The sequence below is a fragment of the Pinus tabuliformis genome, chromosome 5_2 (assembly GCF_031772625.1).
Source record: "Pinus tabuliformis cultivar Carrire ecotype Pingquan chromosome 5_2, CPIR1, whole genome shotgun sequence".
NCBI lineage: Eukaryota > Viridiplantae > Streptophyta > Pinopsida > Pinales > Pinaceae > Pinus > Pinus tabuliformis.
This window is the reverse complement of record NC_142306.1, coordinates 900,141,609-900,156,545: the sequence shown is the minus strand read 5'-3', so window position 1 is coordinate 900,156,545 and position 14,937 is coordinate 900,141,609. Positions and strand designations below refer to the sequence as shown.

The 14,937-nt window shown below is 31.6% G+C and overlaps 1 protein-coding gene across 1 annotated transcript; it reads left to right on the top strand.

Annotated features, from left to right (window-relative positions):
* The first annotated feature begins 2,675 nt into the window (after nucleotides 1-2,675).
* Nucleotides 2,676-9,712, top strand: LOC149162216 (cysteine protease XCP2-like). The gene is made up of 5 exons (XM_089437172.1): nucleotides 2,676-3,424; nucleotides 5,600-5,832; nucleotides 8,419-8,556; nucleotides 8,714-9,223; nucleotides 9,324-9,712. The coding sequence occupies exons 1-5, from the start codon at nucleotides 2,947-2,949 to the stop codon at nucleotides 9,462-9,464; spliced, it is 1,500 nt and encodes a 499-aa protein (XP_089293298.1). The 5' UTR covers nucleotides 2,676-2,946; the 3' UTR covers nucleotides 9,465-9,712.
* The last annotated feature ends 5,225 nt before the right edge of the window (nucleotides 9,713-14,937 follow it).

The window sequence follows — 14,937 nt, the reverse complement described above, 5'->3', positions numbered from 1 at the left end:
TAGCTTTTCTTTTGTTTTCATAACACTTCATAAAAATTAATGACTATATGTACTTTTTACATTGGATTGGATTCCATTGGATTCCATTTGGGTGAGGGTTTGGGTTCTACCTTCACACGTTTTGAGTGGAGAATTCTCTACATTTTATTTTAGTTTGTTAAATTTTAGTGAATATGCATTTAATGCTACCTCTTTACTATCATATATTGGTTGTATATTTACACTCTCATACATCTCATTCAAGTTAATATGGGTCATACATGCTATTCAAGTTCCTTCACTCATGGGAGTTGGTTTATACTTGCTATTTAATCCTACGGGTGAGAAACGGTTCATGCATAATATTCAATCCTACTCGTGATAGATAAGTCATGCACAATATTCAAGCCTACTCTTAACAGAGCATTTTATTCAGGTTCACCCCTCCAAAATGTCTCTTACATGTTATTCAAACTCTCAAAAGAGTGGGTACATACACAATTGAATTTAATGAGATTTAATTCCATTTTTTTTTTGGAGATGTGCCATACATTTTATTGAAGGTGACCCTGCAAAAATGGGCCATACATGCCCATTCAAACTCTCTCAAAGAGGATGGGAATCCACAATTCAATGTAATGAGTCTTGGAAGATGCACCATGCATTTGACTTAAAATCAACCTTTGAAAATGGGTTATACATGTTATTCATATTAGCTCAAAGAAAATGAGATACACACAATCGAATGTAATGAGATTTGTATACAATTTATTTCACTAATTTCGTTTGTGTTTCTTCATTTTAAAAATTTAAACTTACTCATAAATAATTGACATTATTCAAACTCAAATCATAAATAACTATTAAAATTCTCAAAATTTATGAGTTTCTCTTCACTTTTTTCTAAATGCTTTTTCACAATCACATTTTGAATAAGTTAATTTTATGTGTTTTAAGTTAAGGTTGTAGTTAACAATTTATAACATAGATGGAGTTTGTCATAATATTAGTTGGCTTCGTAATTAAGAAAGGTTGTTGTTAACAATTTATGACATAGATGGAGTTTGTCATAATATTAGTTGGTCTCATAATTAAGAAAGGTTGTAGTTAACAATTTGTGACATAGATGGAGTTTAAGAAAGGTTGTTGTTAACAATTTATGACATAGATGGAGTTTGTCATAATATTAGTTGGTCTCATAATTAAGAAAGGTTGTAGTTAACAATTTGTGACATAGATGAAGTTTGTCATAATCTTAGTTGGCTTCATAATTAAGAATGTGTTTCTTCCTAAGAAATTATAAATTTCCAACGTTTAAATAGTCAAATCAACATTATCCTACCAATAAAATAAATCTCATACACCAATTTAATATATCTTTATCTCACAAACAAAAAAAATCCTATACACCAATTTAACATCAACTTAACAATCACATTAAAAATAAATTTGTATTATACCTACCACAAGCATGGTATAACACATTCAATTTTTCATTTGATTGGGTATTAGTTTGTCTTTGACCAAAAAATTATGATGCTTATGCTTAGTTTAACATTAGGAATTTATTTTTTGTTATTTTTAATTATTATTTAAATTTATTTATTTGTAACGTGATTGGTTAAGGTCTTATTATATGTTTTTTTAATAACTTCCATTTCTATTAGTTACTTATTTTTTTATTTTTATTTAACTTTTTGATTTTTTATTTTTTATTTTTTTCTATTATCTCTATTTTCATGAATTATAATTTTTTCACAATATTTTCAATTTAAAATAACTTATTATTATATAAAAAACATATTTTAATAAATTTAATTATAAACAATTATATATGTTAATAAAAATAAAAACAGGCATAGATATATGTATATTAATATAAACAATATTAATCATATTTCTTTATTTTTGGTGATGACATTCAACAATATTGTTTTATTTTTATAATGAAATTTGTCTTTATTATTTTTTCAATTATTTAAACTATATTTAAATTAAGAGGCTAGTACTAACTATTATATAGCCCTTGTTATTATTATTCTCAATATTTAAAGGAGTTGTTTTAGTGTTACTTTTTGGACTTTCAGAATTTGGTGGAAAAATTTGAGGTAAAATCTTGAATTGTGTTTTTTCACTATATATGGATTCAGCGCCCTGAAAGACTCCTAGGGCACTTCCACTGTGAAGGATTACCCATGAAGCTTGTGATTTCAATAAATTCTTACCGGATTTTAAAAAAATTAAACCTAAAAAACCCACAAAAAAAACTTCCAAAAAATTAAAAAAAAAACAATTCAATATTTAAAATAATCATAAAAATAATATAGAAAAGCGTTTCACTTTAAATTGGTTTTGAGAAAGGATCCAAAAGCCAGAGCATGGGTAGCTTGGTTGAGAAGTTACAACCAAGTCAATGCCCAGGTGGAACTGCTATACGACAATATACAAATGATAATGCTGCAGCATAAAATTATAATTTTGTAGTGTCATTTTACAAAATGTCCCCACGCTATCAATCTGATCTGAAACCTCCTCATCTGCCTTTCATTCATACGTATTTTATTTGTGGGGAAGAAGCACGCACGTTGTACTTATCTGTGTTGCATCTTTGAAGAACAAGTACCTACCATTCATATTCTTCTTCCCCTCCTCAACTCTGATCTTCAACTGTTGACTCAGAAGTTTCAGAATGTTAGGTCTGAGACTGGTAGTTATGTTCACTTATGGCGCCAATATGTTTGTTAGCTGTACTCACTGTTCATCACCATTTCACTCGAAATGGGCAAGTAAGCAGAGCACTGTAAAATTATTAATACGTTTGGATTCATAGATTTCACATGCAGAGTTTACTTCCCTGGTTGCACCCATTTCCTGATTTCCCTCCAATAAATATATATATATATAATGTCCTGATGCACAACCATATTTAGGTCTTCTGTTTTCCTCACTGGACACAGATAATTTACCATGGGCTATAGCTGTTATCTGTGCAGTGTGGTGTCTCTCCTCCTCCTGGCATCTTCTTGGTCAGTGGATGCATGGCACTCATTTTCAATTCTGGAATATGAGGCTGAGGACCTCCTTTCTGAAGACAGATTGTTGAGACTTTTTGAGTCATGGCAGAGCAAACATGGCAAGCTTTACCACAGCTTGCAGGAGGAAGTCAAGAGGCTGGAAATCTTCAAGAAGAATCTGGACTACATTGAGGCTCACAACAGAAACAGAAGAAGCAGCAAGAAGCGTTCCGGCCACTGGTTGGGTCTCAATAAGTTCGCCGATCTGACGAATGAGGAGTTCAAGGCTATTTATTCCAAAAAGTCCAAGAAGCCTGCAAGATCTCCTTTACAGCTGGAGCGGCCTCGGCTTGATACATGTGATGCTCCTTCGTCTCTTGATTGGAGAAAGAAGGGCGTTGTCACAGCAGTCAAGAATCAAGGGGATTGTGGTGAGTTTCTCTGTATATGTACCACTTGTTGTTTTTGGCTCTGTAGATTTGGTTTTCCATTGATAGGTGAGGGAGCTTTAATGAAAGAAATCTGATCATTGCATCTCATTTAACTTCAACCAGAGTGAGGGGATTTGGACATAAAATTGGGAGTAAGTGGATTTGAACTTACAATTGGGAGTGAGCTTTAATGAGAGAAATCTGATCTTTTAACTTAAACAAACAGTTGGGAGTGTGGGATTTGGACATAAAATTGGCAGTAAGGGGATTTGAACTTAGGGGATTTGAACTTACAATTGGGAGTGAGCTTTAATGAGAGAAATCTGCTCATTGCATCTCATTTAACTTCAACAAGCAGTTGGGGATGAGGGGATTTGGACATAAAATTGGGAGCAGTTGGGAGTGAGGGGATTTGAACACTGCACATTACACTGAGAGGAATCTAAACATTACATCTTATTTATGCATTAACAGTGTCTTCACCAGTCTTCATGAGTCTGGTAAGGGTTATGAGGTAGGAGTTGAACCTGTTTGGGACAATAGAACAGTGCATCCCCTGTTATAAAAACCAAGTCAATGTCATTGTCATATTGGGAGTGAGAGGATTTAAATATTACTGTTTTGGAAAATGCCAATAGTGGTCCCATCGGAATATTTATGATGTGTGATTTAGTAAAGGTTTTAGTTAGTTTGATAGAAAGAAAAATATATATATAGTTAAATTTGTTTTTTATTATTTAAAAATAGAATATAAATTAAATAAATTATAATTTTTTTTAATTGAAGTAGACGTTTTAATTTTAACTTGAAAATGAATTATAATTTTTATTGCTAAGCACTTTGTTAATTGGGAGGTCACTGGTTAACTTTTTTTTATAAATTTAATAATAATAGATATCTTCTTAAATTTCAATTTTTTTATTTTAATTTTTTTTGGGTAAATGATTCATATTTCTTTAAACTACAATTTAATATGCTAGTTCTTAATCAATAAATAGATTTGATTTTTATGGAATTTTGGTCTATTGCAATAATGTTGGAAAGCTAAGTGTTCTATGAGTGAGACTTTCTCTTTTAAGAATATCTTTTACATTATAAGTTTTTTTTGCTAGGTAATGACTTGTCAGCCTTATTAGACAATGATTTGGGGACATTATAAGTTTTTTTTGCTAAGTAATGACTTGTCAGCCTTATTAGACAATAATTTGGGGCCCTTGACATTACTTTAGAATTTTGAACTTAGACCTTATCTAAATAATCTTGATCAACTATAAATTTTAGTAATTTTGAAATATATATATATATATATGTGGAGTTTGTTATCAATCTAATATTCACAAAAATATAAAATTTTACTATTATAATGTCATACTTTAACATTTGTTTTCACATTAATTATTAAAGTAATGATATATTTTGTTTAATAAAGATAAATATTTTAATAATTTAAATTGATTTAATTTTTCATACATAAATTACAAATTAAATTGATAAAATTACTATTTTAATATTAAACATAAATTTAACTTAAAATAAAAAATATAAACATTTTCAAAAAATCTGATTTTTCAAACATATTTATACTATATATTTTGTAAATATTTCACATAAATAATATTTTTGATATAAAAATAATATTTATACTATGATTTTATAAATATTTCATTAGTGCATTGTTTACCATGAAACAGTTAGCAATTATCTCTTCACTATAAGTCTATTAACTTTTATGATGCTAAACATTATCTTATAGCCATTGCGCCACATTCACGCTAGCATTGGCTTGTGCTTTTTGGTTAATTGGCTTTTGTGATGTTGAGATAGTTTTGATATTTTTGTTAGTTGGTTTTGGTGATGTTTGAGATAATTGTTTATCTTTGATTTATTTTTAGGATATATATATATATATTTTATTAATAAAAATATTACAGTTTGATTTTATTTGAGTGGTATTGTTTAAGTTTATAAAAAAAAAATATGGTACAAATGAAATTTGAATTTTAATAAAATAAATAATATTTTTTAATATTTTACTAAATTAAATTTATTATTTTTTAAATGGTTACAAAAGTATTAGTTTAAATTTAATAATTAATAATTTTAGGAAAAAAGGATATATAATTTTAAAGTTTTTTTTTAGTAATAATTAATATTATTTTAATAATGGTGGTGTAGGAAGTTGTTGGTCATTCTCATCAACAGGAGCAATAGAAGGGATCAATGCAATATCAACGGGGGACCTTATAAGCTTGTCTGAACAAGAGTTGGTTGATTGTGATTCAACCAATGAAGGGTGTGATGGAGGTTATATGGATTATGCGTTTGAATGGGTAATACAAAATGGTGGCATTGACACAGAAGCAGACTACCCATACACTGGTGAGGATGGTACTTGCAACGCTACAAAGGTATGCCTAGAACATTTATATACCACATTAGAAAAAATGGCACATTTGTTTGGAACTCTCAGTACTTAGATCTATACATGGTTTATCTTGGAATTTGGATTCAATAAATTGTTACAAACATAAATCTTTTAGCCCATAATTACTTAATTTTTTTGTGAGATAAGTTTACATGACTCTAACGTCCATGATTGTATTTGTTTTTGGTAAACAATTATGTACTTCATTTTGTGAGATATGATTTTTTGGGATTATTTCTATAGAGTAAGTAAAGAAAAACATTATGATATAACCCATATCCATGAGTATTTGTCACAACCATTCAATTTCTCATCATTTCGATAGTTCACTTAGTACTCATTACATTGGGTGATGCTCACAAAGGTGAAGAATGTGGATTCAAACTAGTGAAATAAGTCATATAGCATTGATCATCACCTTTGACACTTGCACAAAATAACTAGAACTTGCTACAAGTTCACTGATCCCAGGATTCCCCTAGTTCAAGAGTACTTCACTTTGGAGTTTTCCCGACAATTACACTCACTTAGTTTGCTACCATATCTACAAAACCTTAATAAGTCTTGTGTCTTATGAACCATTCAGTTAGAGTTGGACCCTTCACTTTATTATTTACACGTCGAGAGGATTCCACAATCCAACATATGGGATAAGCAAAACTCATCGAGAGTTCACCCATCCCAAGACTCCTATAGTTCGAGATCAAAATTTAACTTTGGAGTTTTTCCCACAATCAAGTTCACTTACCTTGCTACCCTATCTAGAAAATATTAGTAAGGAGTGTGCCTCATGAACTATTCAATTAGAGATTCCTTCACTCTTTTGTTTATTCATTGAGGGGCTTCCACAATCCAACATATGAGATAACCAAAGCTTCTTAAGAGTTCACCCATCTCAAGGCTCCTATAGTCCAAGAGCACTTCAGAATGAAGTTTTTTCCACAATAAAGCCTACCTAGCTTGCTACCCTATCTATAAAACCTTAACAAGTATTGTGCCTTATGAACTATTTAGTTAGAGATCCCTTCACTCTTTCATTTAGACATTGAAGGGCTTACACAGTCCAACATATGAGATATATTTTTTGGGATTATCTACATAGAGTAAGTCATTCATTTATGGCCAATATCCATCAGTATTAGTTATAACTCACCAATTTCTCATGATTATGAATAATCCACTTAGTACTTATGGCATCACGTGAAGGAAGAGGAAATGAACACATAGCATCAATCTTCACTTTCATGGCTTGCACCTAGTAATTAGGACATCTCTCGAGGTCACCTGTCCCAAAAGTCCTCTAATTCAAACACACTTATCTACAAAGTGTTTCCCTATTTATTCTTAACTTGCTACCTCATTTACAAAATTTTAACAAATAGTATGCTTAACTCTTTGGTTAGAAATTTATTGTTTTATTTAAATATAAAATGTTTTCTTAATTCAACATGTAACACATCATTTTCAATATTATTTATTTAATATAAATCTTTAATCCAGAAATATTTTAAGTTTATATATTAAATTTTATTAAAAACAAACCAAATACTAATTTTATATATTAGCATTTTACATTTTAATTAATTTATTTTCATATATTTTTATACTCATATAAAATATTTTTATAATTATTTTTTATTTTATAATTATTTTTTATCTTTTATAATAACAAAATTTTATGTTTTTAAACAATACAATATCAATAGGGGTGGATTCAATTGATTAAAGTCTAGGCTGTGATGAGGAAAACATTTATTTAAAATTTTATATACATATAATGATTTTTTTTAATATTTTAATATGATGATGGATTTCAAACTCGCTCGTATTATTAAACAGAGTTGTCTTTAAAGAGATTTTTTGGAAGCTTTTCCGGTGGGTTGTTCTGGTCAAAATCTGGCAGCAATTTATTGAAATCGCAAGTTTGATAGCTAATTTCTGCACAATCAAAGCGTCCCAGGGGTTTTTCCGGGTGCTCAATCCAAATATACAGTTAAAAAACCATTTTAAATAATACAAATCAAGATTTAACCTCAATTTAAAACATTAAACTAAACATCCAAATATACAATTAAAAAACCATTTTAAATAATACAAATCAAGATTTAACCTCAATTTAAGACAACTCCTTATTAAACTAAACTCTTTTAAAATTCGTAAATAATTTGATTTTTTATTTTTTTTAAAGATAAAAACTTTATAAATTAAAAAGGAAATATTTATTTTTAATAATAAATTAAAATTTAATATAAATATAAAAGTTGTGCTTTCCATCTTTTGTTCTATTGAGATTACAACATTATATTAATTTTTTATATTATTTATAATTTTTTAAATTAAAACAAAATATAAAATATCCAAATTTATTATAAAACGCTAAATTATAAATCATAAATTAGTAAAGGTGATGCCAGCCATATAATCTGGCTACAATAAAACTTTAAATCATGAATGAGCAAAGGGCGATGTAATTCATTTCCATAGAAACATGTTTTTATGCCATTTATAGAAGTAAAAAACAGTTTATTAAATTTAAAGTGTTGGTTTCCCGTGTTTGTCATGTGACCAGGAAGGATACAAAGTGGTCACCATAGACGGTTACACTGACGTGGCAGAAACCGACGCCGCAGTCCTCTGTGCTGTTGTCCAACAACCAGTCAGCGTCGGAATGGATGGCTCCGCCATCGACTTTCAGCTCTACAGCGGGGTACGAAATTCGCAACGATTATAATACCTATTTATTTATTAATTTAAAAAATTCCAATTCTTACCTAAACCCTAGCAAAATCCGACATCGACATAAACCCTAACAAAATCCGACATCGACATAAACCCTAATAAATCCGACCTCGACATGAATGCAGGGGATATACGATGGTGATTGTTCGAGCAATCCAGACGACATTGACCACGCAGTACTTATCGTTGGCTATTCCTCTGAAGACGATGTGGACTACTGGATCGTCAAGAATTCATGGGGTACAGATTGGGGACTGGATGGATACTTTTACATAGAGAGAAACACAGATATTGAATATGGCGTCTGCGCTATCAATGCAATGGCCTCCTATCCCACCAAGGAGGAAACCTCGCCCAGTCCCGAACCATCCCCTTCCTCGACACCACCACCACCACCGCCTTCTACTCCGCCACCACCGCCGCCACCACCTCCGCCGAGCCCCTCGCCCGTCGAGTGTGGCGGATACTCCTATTGTTCATCCGATGAGACATGCTGCTGTATATTTGAATTGTTAGATTATTGTCTGATTTATGGATGCTGCGAGCTTGAGAATGCCGTGTGCTGCACAGGTTCTATTTATTGTTGCCCAGAGGATTACCCCATCTGTGATATTGAAGACGGCCTCTGTCTCCAGGTATCCATTTCTATATTTATTCTCAACCCCCAGGGCCTGAAACCTTTAATTTTCAATATTTATTCACATATATGTTACTGATAAATTCTGTGTTTGACAGAGTGCTGATGATATTGTGGGAGTGGAGGCCAAGAAGCGTAAGCGTGCTCATCACAAGCTGCCATGGAAGAATAATCACATTGAAGAAACCCATGCGGATTACCAACCATCTCTCAGATGGCGCAGGCATGCAGTGGAGTAGATGGTGATGGGGGAGAAGGGGAAGTAGAATCTGCTATATAATAGGGAGATTTTAAATACCTATATCATTATTTTGATGTGGGGGATTTCATATTTTTCGCAATTGTGAGGAGTTTGCTGCAATTTGATTTATTACGAGAATAATAGTGTTGTTTTGAAAATCGCCCCTTCAATAGATCCTTGTGAAATTGTGTTTACTATCTGCAACAATTATTGGTTAAAAATTATGTGAGAACTGAAGTGAGTCAAGTTCACAATTGCTCCACTATATAGCTAACTATCTCACAGAGGGCTTTTGAATTTCATCAAACCCAATTGATACATTCCTGTTGGTGTTTGAATTTGATCAAACCCAGTTCTTAAGAAAAGTGTCAACAGATCCATTTTGTCTGAATGGCATCCAGTAGAAGTTGCATGACAGTAGATTTAAACCCCATTTTGTAGGTGCCTATCAATGGGCAGATCTGTCACACAAATGTTTATATTTATGGTCAGATCTGTCACATATATGTTATATTTTCTGCTTTAGATTAGCGATTATAGATTTTATAGATGAAAGGTGGTTTCAGTGGTGGGTGATTATGATTTTTTTTTCTATTTTCTTCTTATAATGTATTAACCATCTCACTCCTATTGAATTATGTACATGTAAAATTATACACTTATATATCCCTGCCTTCTGATTATACAAGATCTACCTTCTGATTATACAAGATCATATAATAGAATTATGTAACATTTGTAATTTGTAATTCTATTTTCTTATTGTTGGTCTGCATTGATTTTTTTGGCACATCAAAATTTATGAACTTTTATGTATCTAAAGTAGTTGCTCTGTATCTCTAAACTATACCATGACATCAAAGATGAAACTAGACCATGCAATCAAAGATGAATATGATTGTAGGTTGAGTACTGATGCAGGGAAAGATTTTTGGGTCACATTGGAGGGCATGAAAAATTCACATTAAAGTTTATGAATTCTTCTGTTTTTAAAGTAAGGTGGTTCCAGTGATGGGTGATTATGGTTTTTTTCTAATTTCTTCTTATAATATATTAACCATCTCACTCCTATTGACTTATGTACATGTAAATTTATATCCTCTTATATATCCCTGCCTTTTGATTATACAAGATTATATAATAAATTTATGTAACATTTTGTAATTTGTAATTCTATTTTCTTCTCGTTGGTCTGCATTGATTTTTTTGGCACCCCAAAGTTTACGAACTTTTCTGTTACTAAATTAGTTGCTCTGTTTCTCTAAGCTATACCATGATCAAAGATGAAATTAGACCCTGCAATCAAAGATGAATATGATTGTAGGTTGAGTACTGATGCAGGGAAAGATTTTTGGGTCACATTGGATGGCGTGAAAAAATCACATCAGAATTTGTGAACCTCTTTTTGTTACTAAAGTAGCTGCTCTGTTTCTCTAAACTTGACCATGACATGAAAGCTGAATATGGTTGTAGGTTGAGTATTGATGCAGGGAAAGATTTTTGGGTCGCATTGGAGGACATGGGTTTTGAGAATGAAAATGTAATAACAGATTATTAATATGTAACAATTTTGAGGTTGATTCAATTTAAACTCAGTCCAGTTGAAAAAATAAAAATTAAATTTGTAAATAGAATAAAGTACTTGATAAACAATTATTATTTATTTTTTAATTTTTATTAAAATTTTAAAAATATTTCAAAAGCATTCAAAATCGTCTGATTATGTGGCTGTACAAATAAATTTAGTGACTAGTCTATTAATTTTTTTATATAATTTTAGATTATACCATCTTAACATTTAAAATTTATATTTGTAATACTGAATACTTTTACTACAATCTGAACACTTGAAACTCACAATTCTTTAAAAAAAAATAAAAGTTCTATTCCTCTCCCCCGAACAGATTCTGATAAAAAGAACTCTGGTTTGACCTCCCAGGGAGAGATCACACCAGAGAAAATTCCGTATCGTTGGCTGTTTATACTATGCTGTCCATGGATTTGATCTCGTACTTGTGCCAATTCTTACGAGGGGCAGGAAGAGGATAAAATGTTTACTGTGAACTCACGTAGGAGCCAGATTTTGTAACAAGGAAGTAGGGCAGCCCGAAGGATTACATAGGCCATAGTGTGTGAGTTGTATGCTCCGGTGGGCGCTGTAAAGAATTGATGCTCGGCCTTCCCATGAGTAGAACAGTTGATTAACAAGAGAATTACTGTAGACAGAAATTCGCTGTCTGCACCGAAATCTGTGTGTGATTATCCTCCTTGATCCTCTATTTCAGTTTTCTTTTCCTTCTCTGTTTTATTTTCTAAAGAGTGGTAATTTGTTTGCAGATCTCCTAGTCAGTTCAAGGGTTTGCTAGGTACGACTGTGTTCGTCTGCAGGTCTGTTTCTTTCCCCAAATTGATAGCAGAGCAGCGCGTTGAAATCTGCTTAAAGCAGATTAGAAGGGAAGTGTTGGGCAGTGGGACCTGTATTGAGATTGGAGTCTCAACTAACACTAATCAAATTTTAGAGTACTTCGGCAAACTCAAAAATCGCCAGAATATCAGTTTAAAGAAATCATGGATTAGTGAAAAAACAGTTAATTGTAATTCCAGTTCTATGTTTGCCAAATCCAACTCTACAGCGCTATGAATGAATGAGACACATGGAATGTCAGCAAATACCGTAAGTAGATAGCCTTCGAGCAGATTTGGGAGTGGATGTTCAGAAAATTTGAATCCAAACAACAACTTCTCTCACAAAAGTTGCATCACTTTGACCATCCAATTGAATATTCAAAGGATATCTCATGGATACAGAATAACCAGGGATATCATCTTTCTTAGATATGGTGGTCAATATCCACTCGGCTTCTTAGTTTTTAATGTTGCAGGTGGTATAGAGAGTTGATTTTGAACCCATTCAAATTTAATCATCTCTATAACACCCCCAACAACATTAAAACAATCTCTGTATCACCTCAGCAACATTCATGTTGCATAGCAAGATGAATAAGGCTAGGTTCTTGTATATTTTAGATATCACCAGTACATCTATAAATGGATATGAATCAATTCAAATAATATCAATCTATATTACATATATTAAGCATCTCACTCCTATTGAATTATGTAAATGTGTAATTATACTCTCTTATATACCCTTTTCTTTTTGGTTATACAAGATCATATATAATACCCTCATTCTTTTGGTTTTACAAGATCATATATAATAAAATTATGTTAGATTTTATAATTTGTAATTATATTACTGATTTTTTTGTCACATCAAATTTTAAGAAGTTTTTAGTTCCTGAAGTGGTAACTCTGTTTCTCTGAACTATACCCTGACATCAATGACGAATATGATTGTAGGTTGAGTATTGATGCATGGCAAGATTCTTGGGTCACACGGGAGGCCTGCAGTTGAATTATCTCTACAGTTTTCATGATGAAAATATTTCAATAATGGATTATTAATATGTAACAAATTTTTAAAAGGTCTATCAAATTTGAAGTGAGTTCCATTTAAACTCTTATAATAAATTTTATTTAAATAATTTAATTACTATTAAAAAATTTGATAATTTCTAGATTATACAGTCTTAACATTTCAAATTTATTAAAATTTACATTTTCGACATTGAAAACTTCTAAATTATTTAAATTATACAATCTCAACACTTCCAATTATATAAATAAATAAATAATTTCAAGTCCCGACAATTTTTTTTACAGATTCTGATCAAAACAACTGTGGTTTGACCTCCGAGGAAGAGGTCACAGAAGACAGAAAGTTGGTTGTTTATGCTATGCTGTCAGTGGATTTGATCTTGTACTTAATCCAATGGTTAGGTACCGTGATCGGAGCCAGATTTTTTTTGAAGTAGTGCAGCTAGAAGGTATTACATGGGCCATAGTGTGTGAGTTGTATGTTGAGAATTGGTGCTCGGCCTTGTGTAGAACAGTTGATTAACAAGAGAATTACTGAAGATAGAAATTCGCTGTCTACACCCAAATCTGTGTGTGAAAATCCTCCTTGATCCCCTATTTCAGTTTTTTTTCCCTCTTTTTTATTTCTTACAGAAGTGGTAATTTGTTTGCAGATCTTCTATATCAGTTTAAGGGTTTGATCTGTATAACTGTGTTCATCTGCAGGGCTCTACCTTTACCCAAATTGATAGCAGAGCAGCCCGTTGAAATCTGCTTAAAGTAGGTTAGAAACAAAGTGTCGGGCAGCGGGACCTGTATTGACATGAGAATATCAACTAACACTGTAAACAAATATTAGTCCTTTGGCAAACTCAAAAATCTCTAGAAATCAACTTAAAGGAACCATGGATTACTGAAAAAGAAAAAGTTGTAATGTCAGTTGTTCCATGTGTGCCAAAGTCAACTCTACAGCGGCAAACAATGTAAGTAGCTTAGCCATCCAGCAGATTTGGGAGTGGATGTTCAATAGTTCACGAAATCTGAACCAAAACAGCAACTTCTCTCACAAAAGCTGCATCACTTTGACTATCGAATTGAATATTTAAAGCATATCTCATGGATGCAAAATAATAAAGAATGTTATTTTTTAAGATATGGCTGTCAGTATCCACCCTTGCTGTCAATATCCACCCTTACCATTCAATGCTGATGGTGGTATAGTGGTACAGAAGCCGTGGGTTTAAACGTCTTTAAATCCAATTACCATTATGCCACACTAGCAACATTAAATGTTGCATAGCAGGGTGGATAAGGTTAACATCTTATATATTTTTAGATATCACAAGTAATTTATAAATGGATATGGATCAATTTAAACAATATTATTTTTAATGTTTAACCAGAGTCCAATTAAATTATATATAGTTTTCTTTTCATATATGTCTTTTATTCACGTTATTGTACTATTTTACTTATGTACCCAAAAGGTAACGATAATTGGTATTAAACAAAATTAATGATAATTGGTATTAAATAAAATTACCTATGAGGTGTACATGAGTGAGTATGTATGGGGTTTTAGTCCTAGTAAATCTCATGTTCAAATCTCATTAGCAAGGTTGAAATTGTCCAAAAGGGTGTTTAGGCTGGACCACAATTCTATGGACAACATCCTGAAGTTGGGTGAATTGTTCTTCCATCTAATTATATATAGCTTGAAAGCCAAGTTTTATGTGATGTTGTGTCAGTGGATGTTTGCCACAGTTTATTAGGAAGGTGAAAATAACGTTTATTTTGGAGAAGGGTGGAAAAAGATTTAGATTGCTATTGATGAAAGAGGAAAAAGAGGGCATTAACAAGAATGTAGAGTCATCTTATGTACAAAGAAGGAGTTTAGGGAAAGAAAGCAAGGTGTTGTATTGCACTTACGTCCAAGTCATCCAATTAGAACTAAAGAAAAAGCGAAGTGCTGACAAAGATAAAAAATTTAAGGAAGTTATTTTAGACGACGTTCCAAAGGGATTACCAATGATGAGAATTATTACTTATTG

Bases quoted from the DNA above. Each gene is read 5' to 3' on its own strand.
- LOC149162216 (XM_089437172.1), top strand. From the start codon at position 2,947: ATGGGCTATAGCTGTTATCTGTGCAGTGTGGTGTCTCTCCTCCTCCTG. The intron at 3,425-5,599 runs GTGAGTTTCTCT...ATGGTGGTGTAG, and splicing joins CAAGAATCAAGGGGATTGTG to GAAGTTGTTGGTCATTCTCA. The intron at 8,557-8,713 runs GTACGAAATTCG...ACATGAATGCAG, and splicing joins ACTTTCAGCTCTACAGCGGG to GGGATATACGATGGTGATTG.